This window comes from Falco peregrinus, chromosome 15, assembly GCF_023634155.1.
Source record: "Falco peregrinus isolate bFalPer1 chromosome 15, bFalPer1.pri, whole genome shotgun sequence".
NCBI classification, from domain to species: Eukaryota; Metazoa; Chordata; class Aves; order Falconiformes; family Falconidae; genus Falco; species Falco peregrinus.
In genome coordinates, this window is record NC_073735.1 from 5,942,536 (window position 1) to 5,951,862 (window position 9,327).

The following is a 9,327-nucleotide window of genomic DNA, read 5'->3' on the forward strand; positions in this document are numbered from 1 at the left end:
GGCTCACCTGCTCTCTTCCCGCATTTGGGATTCCCCTTCTCACGTACGTTTTTCCAGCAAAAATAGGTCAAACAATCCAGTTTTGGGGCAGAGACTCTCTTGGATGCCTTATTCCAAGCGCTGGGTGCCACATTGTGCCTCTTCCGCACAAATTTCCCTGTTGTTATGGCAGGAGGGGGGGAATGAAGAACTACGGGATGCTCCTCGATAGGAAAAAAAAGAATCCAAGAATAAATTGAGGTGGTTTATTAACTATTTATTAACGCAGGGAAGTGGAAGGCACTCGCTACTGCTACAAAGCAACACACCCCCTGCAGCTCCCTGTCCCAGTCCCACCGTTAGCGTTGGGTTATGGTTTTTTTTTTTGGCTGAGCTCCTCTCTCCCCCTCTCCACCCTGCAGAGCACGGCTGGTCCCTGGGTCCTGTGAGCAGAGGTGGGGTGTCCCGGGGGGGCCCAGGGCCAGCTCCGAGAGCAAGGTGGGGCAGCAGTGAGGGCTTCAACTCCCATCAGCATGTCCTGCTGCTTGTCTTAACGTAATTTTTGAAAATAATTAAATTTATTTTGTTGCTGCCCCCCCACACCCCACAGCCTTATCTTCAGGCCAAAGAGGAGGTGGAAAGTTGTTTAATTAGTAACACAGTCATCAAGCCAGCTGCCTCCTCGAATTGGAAAGGCACGGTGCCAGCAGCCCTGAGCCCTTCTGAGCTCCCTCCACTGTCCCCTCACCTAAATCCCCTGGGACAACCGGGAGCTGGGGAGGAGCAGCAGCTCGGTCCCTCCGGCTGTCTCCCCTGCGGGCAGGGCGTCCAGGAGGAAGGGGGGTGCGGGCAGACCCCGGGTGTTGTAGAGGGCGCAGGACTCGTACTCGCAGGGCCACTCGGCCCAGGCGTAGCGCAAGGCCAGCACCAGCGTCCTGCAGCCGCCCAGGGCCAGCGTCACCGTGCGGGACCCCACGGCCACCATGGGTGCCGGCAGCCACCCGCACGGGGCCAGCTTGCTGGAGCAGCAGACCTAAGTATGGCAGAAACCTCCCATCAGTGGGGGCTTCCCTCTTCCAGCCCTGGGGGGAAGCTTTTCCCCTTCCTCACCTCAAACGCCCGCGTGTCCCTCCGACGGCAGGTGAGCTCCTGGCTGTAGGTGATGTTCAGCAGCCCCCTGGTCACCTCCAGGACGGCCCGCGTAGGGTACGGCCCCTGGAAAACCACGTCTTTCTCCCCATATGCCACCGCTCTGGCGCCCAGCTGCAGCCGGTGGGCCACATTCTGCTTGTCCCGGGGGTGGATGCTGCCGAGGAAGAGGAGGGAGGTGAGGTTAGTATCCGAGAGCTTCGTGTCTACACCCTCGCCCCCCGCCGCCTGGGACTCGCCTGCCGTAGGGGGAGTGCTCATCGCACAGATCCATGGCCACGGCCATGAAGCTGCCTGGCATCCTGGCGTTGGGGACAACCCCCAGATCGGCGGTTTGGTGCCAGCGGAGCCGGGCGAAGCTGTCATCTGGGCTCTGCCGGCGGTAGGTGGACAACTGCAAGGCAGAGCGGGGCGGGAAGCGGCTCAGCTATTGCTCCCCGAACCGGCAGGATGTGTCCCCACGTCGGCGTCCTCTCCCTCCCGCCAGCCTCCAGGGTGCGAAGGGATGGGCGAGCCCCCCGAGCATTGTGCCGCTGGCCCCGCGGGAGGCTGGGGGTCCTGCCTCTCGCCCCACCCTCACCTGTACGAAGCCAAATGGCAGCAGTGGCTCCGTCTGCCCGGCCGAGCCGGCGTGGAAAGCCCGGCGCCAGTCGGCGATGAGCGCGGGGAAGGTGCAGTTGTACCAGTCCGTGTGCAGGAAGGCGTTGGCCTCGCCTGTCCCCGAACGAGAGGGGCCGGTGACAGCCCAGTGGGACAGTGTGGGGCTGCTGTACCCCAGGGAGGAAAATCGGGGCGGGGGGGGGGGGGGGCAGCTCACCCTGGTACCAAGCGACACCCCGCAGCGTCATGTTGAGCAGCGGGTGGATCATGGCATTCCAGAGCACGGAGGGCGTTTGCGGGCCAGAGAGATGCTGGTGTGGGGAGAGACTGGAAGACAAAACTGGGCTTAAGGGGGTGCAAAACAAAAGGCCAGTCCTGAAGCCCCAGCTTCAGCAGCCAGCCTGGCACGATTAAAGCAAGCACTGTGCAAAAGGGGAGCCCTGGGGTCCCCCCCTCTTCCCCACACTGACCCCTTTACCAACCGAGATGTGCCCTACACTCTTGGCACGGGAGGGGATTTTATCCAGAGGGGGCAAAAAGATGCATAGAGGGGACAGAAGGCACACTCCGGGAGAGAAGGTGGGATGGGAAGGGATGGAGGATGCCCCCTGAGAGCGGCAGGGATGAGGATAACCCCCAAAGGCAGCATGGCACAGGGCAGGAGGTGTCTCCACTGTGTCTTCTCTCACCTCCCCGTGTCCTCTAGGAGCCCACAAGCCTGCAGAGCCCTTTGGGAGGACCAGGCCTCGATGGGGGTGCCCCCCCAGGCTGCCTCCACCAGCCCGATGGGGTACTGCAGAGCCTCGTAGAGGTAGCGCCCCAACAGCCAGCAGACGGCCGAGAAGTAGGTGAAATTCCCATGGCCCAGGTTTTCTGTTCAAGAAACAGCGGGCTGCCAAGGGAAAAAGGAAGGGGAAAAAAAACCATTTCCAGGCCCTCTTTTGGAGGCACGTTGCACTCACCGGCCGTTGGGATGGACCACGGCAAGTCAATTCGCTCCAGGTCCTCCAGCTCTACATCGGAGCGGGCGGGCGCTGCGGCGAAGACGCGGACGTAGGGGTAGCGAGCGGTGGCGGCGAGCTCGGAGCTGGCGTTGGCAACCTAGGGAAGGGTCGGGAGCGCACCAGGCGCTTCCCTGCCTGATCCCTGGTGAGCTGGCAGGATCGGGCCATGCCGCGGGGGCTTACCTGCAGGACTGTCATTGCCATGTTGCTCTGCCCGCTGCAAAGCCACACGTCCCCAAAGTAGACGTCCTGCAGCGTCACGTTCTCCAAGCCCTGCCCAGCCATCAGCACGTAGGGACCGCCCCGATCCATAGGGTCCAGGACAATTGTCCACGTCCCAGAAGGTTCTGGAAGAAGAGGATGGGGCTTCTCTTTCACTACCGCTGCAAAGACCTCAAGACTTTCACAATGAGATTGGATGAGTGGCCAACAACTGGCAGGAACGGGAAGGCCTCACCATGGAACCAGGCTGGGAAAATGGATTTTAGAAGCTCTCCATCATCAGAGGGTCTTTCCTCCTGCAGGAACTTAGGGGTTAAAAAGAAAATCTCGAAGACAAATGTGTGTCAGAGCAGAAGCTGCTGGGAGGAACGGGATTACAGGAGCAGCTTGGTGTGTGTGACACCGAGATGTCTCCAGCTAATTTTAGAGGCGCTGAATTGAGGCGCAAAGATATTCTGCTGGAGCTTAGAGTGGATTTTCTGGCCTGGCTGGGCCCAGATCCTGCAGATCTCCTGGTAGCGGCGGATCGCTGCTCTCTCACAAGACGCCTCCAGGCTCTCCAGCTTGTGGAGGAGCCCTTTATGCAGCAGTTTCACCCCCGCAAAAGTGAGGAGCAGCCCCCCCAACCCACTAGGCAGGGAATGAGGCCACCAGCTCAGATCTGAGATGCCTCTGAGCCCTCCTGGCCTTGAGGAAAAGGCTCTGCCGGCAGAGGCAACATCCCTCAGGGCTTAGAGATCCCTAGCAGGATCCTGCGAGGGGGAAGCATTAAAAAAAAAGAAACCAGGAGTGCTCTGGAGACTTCCCCGGAGATGGATTTGACAGGGAGAGGAGCTAAATCCCCCCCCTCCTCCCCTCCACAGCCTCATCGTTCGGCTCAAGCCTATGCGGTGCCACCCACTGCAGCGGCAGCTCGGCTCCCGCTCGGTGCCTACGGGATCCTGCTGTTGGGAAACTGAAGTGAGCAAAGGCTGGCGTTGGTGGGAAGGGGGACGGCCGAAATCCCCCCCAGATCTCCTGGAGAAGGGGAGAGCATGGCGCCAGGGGTGCATGAGCTAGAGACATCGCTGTCACCTCTGCAACCTGAGGGCAGCGGTGTGACAAACCCACCCCACTCCACCAGCAGGTCCCATTTGGGCTCAGATGTCCTCCTTGGCCACCAAAACCACCAGCCCCAGTTGCCCAGTGAGGGTCCAGGACTGACCTTTCACTTGTGCTGTCTTCTTCATGACAATGAGGCCACCGGCCCCAGAGAGCACCACGGTCACCATGGCCCCCAGCTCCCCGTAGCCCCACACCACGGCTCCCGCCGGCTCCTTCTGCAACACCATGTGGTCACCATAGTAGGACGCGAAGCCAAACATCGCCCCTGGAACCAACAGACAGGGCAAACATCATCTCCAAGAGGCAAAAAGCAATGAGAAAAAGTCCCCTGCATGGCCTCCAACTCCCTCTTAAATACAAATTATTTGAGGTCACGTTTAATTTACAGCTTCCATCAGTCCTGGTCAACCTTAAGGTGGTTAAAATCACCCAGGAGCTGAGGAAGCAGCAGGCTTTGAAGTTCCCAGGAGAGTCCAGCCCTAGGAGGGAAGTCACCTCCTGAAGCACAGGAGCTTGTTACAGAGAGTTTGGATACAGATATTGGCAAAAAATCCTCTAGTAACAGTATGGGAGCATCTTTGCCAGCCCAGCTTTGCTAATAAATATGTTCTGACATATTTTTCCCTTGCAAAAGAAGTTTGGCAAGTGATGGGATGGGAAACACCGGGCATGTGGCAGTGGCAAAGGTGTCTTCAGCAGGGAGGGAAACAGAGGTCTCAGCCCTGGCACCCCCAGAAGCCCCATTTTTTGGGGGTGTGAAAATAAAACCGTGCTTGAAAGGGGGTTGGGACAGTGTTTGCAGGGTGTGGAGAAGAGATCTGGGCAGCGATGCCCATTGTAGCAATGAAAATGGGGCCCTGGGACCCCCCGTCTCCTCTGCCGCTCATCCCCAGCTGGGTTTAATAAAGGAAAGAAACTATGTCCTCAGCCTCTCTGAAATCAGCCGCATCACCAGGCCTACCGTCTCATGCGACGAGGCTCCAGGAAGGACACGTTACATAAAAAAACAAGCCGGAGGAGAAAAAAAAATATAGCCTGAGACACTGGGGAAGAGACTGGAGGCTATAAAAAGTACCTGGGAGGAGGGAAGGCGGAGAGCCCACGAGACGCCGCCGAGGAGCAGCAGCATGCGACTCCCGCCTTATGTAAAGCATCATCCCACAGCAGCAGCGACGTGCCAAGGGCACCCAAAAGGGGCTTGGGGGCGGTGAAGGGTGTTTAAGCAGGGCTGAGGGGGGTGCAAAGGGCATTGAAGTGGGGCTTGGGGTGATGCCAAGGGTTTCAAAGTGGGACTCGGGGGTGCGAAGGGCCCCAAAGTGGGGCTGGGGGGGTGCCAAGGACCACAAAGCTGGGCTAAGGGAGATGCTGGAGGCATCAAAGTGGGGCTGGGAGGGCACCAAGGGCCCCGAAGTGGGGCTCTAGGGGTGCAAAGCGCATCGAAGCAGGGCTCTGGGGGGTGCAAAGAGCATCAAAGTGGGGCTCTGGGGGAGGGTGCAAAGAGCATCAAAGCGGGGCTCTGGGGGGGTGCAAAAAGCATCGAAGCGGGGCGCAAAGAGCATCGAAGCGGGGGTCTCGGGGGGTGCAAAGAGCATCAAAGTGGGGCTCTGAGTGAAGAGCATCAAAGCGGGGCTCTGAGTGTACCAAGGGCCCCATGTGGGGCTCTGGGGGTGCTAAAGGCCCTGAAACAGGCCCCTGGGGGTGCAAAGGGCCCCAAGTGGGGCTGGGGAGTTGCCAAGGCCCCGAAGTGGGGCTCTGGGGATGCAAAAAGCATCGAAGCCAGGTTGGGAGGGGGGGCAAGGGCCCCAGGCGGGGCCCTGGCGGTGCAAAGGGCCCTGAAGCGGGGCTGGGGGATGCCAAGGCCCCGAAGCGGGTCTCTGGGGGTTTCCCCCCCGGGCCGGGGGTGCGGAGCCGCCCCCCCCCCCCCAGCCCTTTACCTGCCGCCACCGGAGCCAGCGCCAGCAGCACCCACGCCGCCATCGCGGGGGCGTAAGGGCACCGGCGCCCACAGCCCCAGGCACAGGCCCCGCCTCCAGGGGGCGTGGCCAGACACGGAGGGCGTGGTCTGAGCACGCGCCGCCGGCGGGGGGGTGGTTGCTAAGCGACCGCGTCCTCAGTACGGCCTGAGGCACCGGCGCGGCCTGCGCGGGGCCGAGGGGCCAGGCGGGGCCGGGGGCGCGGGGCCGGGGGTACGGGCCGGGGTACAGTGCGCCGGGGGGAGCGGGGGGTACCGGGGGGAACCGGGGGGGTGGGGAGCCGGACCGGGAGTGGGGCAGCGGGGGGCAGCGGGGGGCAGCGGGGGCACCGCACCGCTCACAGCGCCCGGCCCGGGCACCGCCGCGCACGCGCGGCTGGAGGCGGCAGTGCGCAGGTGCGGCGGGCGGGCGGGGCGGCGCCCCCTAGCGGCGGCACGGCCCGCACTCACGCCACACACTCCCCCCCACCCCCATCCCGGGAGCCCGGGTTCGAGTCCCGGCCTCCCCGATTGGGAGGGCGGGGGTGCGGGGTGTAATTAACCCCGACCGTACCGCTGCAGGGGGCCTGGGAAAAGAGGCGGCCATGTCCATCCCCACCTCCAGCAGCACCCTGCGGCTGCCTGCCGGCTTCCAAAACCTGCTGGAGGAGCTGGCACTGGAGGTGCTGCGGGTGCAGCCCACCGACGTGGTGGCCTTTGCCGCTCAGCACTTCCAAAGGCTGCTGGAGCAGAGAGAGGGTGAGTGGCACAGCACAGCAGCACCCATCCCCACACCTCCATCCCCTGCCCCACACTACATGGCCTGCCCATCCTGTGTGGCATCATACCTGCCCCATGTGCCCATCGCCTATGGCATCATACCTGCCCCTCATGCCCATCACCCATGCCATCATACCTGCCCCTTGTGCCCATCGCCCATGGCGTCATGCCTGCCCCTTGTGCCCATCACTCACGGCGTCGTGCCTGCTCCATGTCCCCATCCCAAGGGACTCTGCACCTTGCTCATCCCTTGTGCCACCAGCCCTGCCCCACGTGCCCACCCCCGGGTGTCAGCCCTGCCCCACGGGCCCATCCCAGGTGACATCAAGCCTCTCCCTTCCCCCAGAGAGCTCAGCTGACCTGGCGGTGTGGGGAGCCCAGCTGGAGGACAAGCTTCTCTCCCAGCCCCCTTTCCAGGTGGGCTGCCCTCCCTGCCCTCCCCTCGAGAGATTTCGGGGTGCCTGGGGCAAAGGGCTGGGTCCCTGCCCCCCCCCCCTGCCCCCCCTGCCCTTGTCCCGCACCACCTATCTTGTAGGTTTTCCTGCTTTTCCTCCAGGAACCGGAGGAGGACGAGGAGAAGGAGGACAAGGACAAGGAGGAGGAGAAGGCAGGGGAGCAGGCAGGCGGCGGTGCATCCACGGCCATGGTAAGGGAGGCAGCACCGAAACAGGGCTATCTGAGCCCAAACCAGCATCAGGGGTAGCTGACAGCACCCACCAGCCCCGACACACCGCATGATTCCTCCCCAAAAATCCTCACTGTGATGCAGCTGAGAGGAACAACCCCCCGCCAAAGGGGAGCACGCCCCCCTCACCTCCTTTAAAAGGGACACCTCCCTGGGGACCTGACCCAAGCGCTCGCCCCAAATTTGGGCAACATCCCAACCCAAAACAAAGTGCCATGACTCAAAAAAAACCCAACACCTTAATTTCCCCACCAGGCTCCTGCCCTTCTCTCGGGGGTGGGTGATGATCTCCCGTCCCACCCCCGCGGTGCTTTTTTAATGAGAATTTTTATTAATGAGGTCCCCGCTGTTATTAGCGACTCTCACCTGAGATTTCTCCCCTAAAAAAAACCCGGGTTTGGGAGCTGGGCTGAGCTCAAGATGATATTTTAAGGCTCTATATTTAGGCCCCTGCATCCCTGGAGGTTGTCAAAAATTTAATAGCGTCCCCACGTGAAGAAGGGATGTGACATTGCTCCTCTTCTCCCCCCCCCCCCCCCTCCAAGAGATGAGATGCCTCCATGGCATTTTGTGGAGCGCAGAGGGGGGGTCCCCTCATTCCATTCCAACCTGTGAAATTCATGTTTTCCCATCCGGAGTGGTTTAAAACTCCCAGCTGGCACTGAAAAAACACGGTGACGGGGTTTGCGTCGAAGCTGGCTGCTCTTTTTTGGGGGGGACTGAACCCCCCCACCCATGCCTACCCCAGTTTTGCCCCCCCCCCCCCTTTCCTGTTTTCTCTGGCAGGAGCCGGCCATATGCAGCGTGCGGCCCTCGCCCACTGCACAGGGCACGGCAGCGGCTCCCCTGGGAAAAACAGGAAGGAGGGATGGGGAAAAAAAGCTGGCGGGGACCCTGTGCCAGGGCTGGTGCCAAGCGGCTACGCCTTGACCCCCCCTTCCCCGGCACAGCCTCGCCAGCTGCCGGCTCTCTGTTTCGGCAGCCAGCATCGCTGCCTGCCCAGGGCACCTTTCCAGCATCAAATTCCCCCCTTTTTGTTTGTTTGGTTGGTTTCGGGGTTTTTTTGTTTTTGTTTTTTTTTTTTTAAGGTTTTTTTTTAACACCTCAGTGCCACCATCTCAAACCACGACGGCGAGATGTTTCCAGTGGGTCTTGCCAGCCGTGGTGCCTATCCCCTTCTTCCAAAATTTGAGTTATTTTATCAGGAATCAGAATTTGGAGATGCTGGAGCACCTGGGAAAGCATCCCCCCAATATTCCTTCCCCCCTGCTGTGTTGCACCCTGAGGTGGGTTGTTTTCTTGGATGAAGGGGCCCGGGAAGGAGAAATGCAGAGCCTGGAACGGGCTCAAAACCTGCCGTTAATGATTAGAAATGTTCTGGCATTTCGTGTCCCTCCTCCGCAGCCGCAGCCTGCGGGAGACGCCGGCGCTTGGCGGCTCTGCCAGGACCGGGGGGCCACGGCCAGGATGGATTTTGGGGACAGGGGAGCTGTGTGCCACTGGAAAAAATGGGGTGCCATCCACTCTTGCATTCAAAATGCTCCAGAACCCACTGGTTTTGTGCATTTTGGGGGGGTTACTGGTACTGGGATGATCCCCCCCTGGCATTTTGCGTCCTAATTTTGGGGCTAATTTTCTCAAATCCTTGATGCAGGAGTCACCCCAAAAACCCTTTCCACTCGACTCCCCCCAAAACACCCTGTCTTCCTTTGCCAGAGCAGGCAGCAATGGATCTGGAGGATGTAAGAAGAAAAAGGGAAAGGGATCATTTTCCCATCTAAAAATCCCAGCGGAGCTGCCAAAGCTTCGCCTGGAAGCTGGAATGGGGTTTTCTGGAGCAGAGCTATTCCCCC

General features: G+C 60.7%; 2 protein-coding genes across 3 annotated transcripts; one reads left to right on the top strand and one right to left on the bottom strand.

The window, feature by feature from the left end:
- Positions 1-235: 235 nt before the first annotated feature.
- SIAE (sialic acid acetylesterase) lies at positions 236-6,141 on the bottom strand. 2 transcript variants are annotated; one of them, XM_055819533.1, is made up of 10 exons: positions 5,993-6,141; positions 4,159-4,323; positions 2,916-3,079; positions 2,691-2,829; positions 2,418-2,601; positions 1,946-2,055; positions 1,709-1,842; positions 1,368-1,522; positions 1,090-1,285; positions 236-1,012 (listed from the first exon to the last, which is right to left on the bottom strand). In XM_055819533.1, exons 1-10 carry the CDS (start codon positions 6,033-6,035, stop codon positions 728-730), a joined length of 1,575 nt encoding a protein of 524 aa, XP_055675508.1. In that variant the 5' UTR covers positions 6,036-6,141; the 3' UTR covers positions 236-727. The 2 variants fall into 2 exon arrangements, with proteins under 2 accessions (XP_055675508.1, XP_005242996.4); XM_005242939.4 differs by lacking the exon at positions 5,993-6,141 and adding an exon at positions 5,134-5,282.
- A 463-nt stretch (positions 6,142-6,604) lies between these two features.
- SPA17 (sperm autoantigenic protein 17) lies at positions 6,605-7,514 on the top strand. Its single transcript, XM_055819546.1, has 3 exons — positions 6,605-6,768; positions 7,136-7,206; positions 7,346-7,514. Exons 1-3 carry the CDS (start codon positions 6,615-6,617, stop codon positions 7,490-7,492), a joined length of 372 nt encoding a protein of 123 aa, XP_055675521.1. The 5' UTR covers positions 6,605-6,614; the 3' UTR covers positions 7,493-7,514.
- The last annotated feature ends 1,813 nt before the right edge of the window (positions 7,515-9,327 follow it).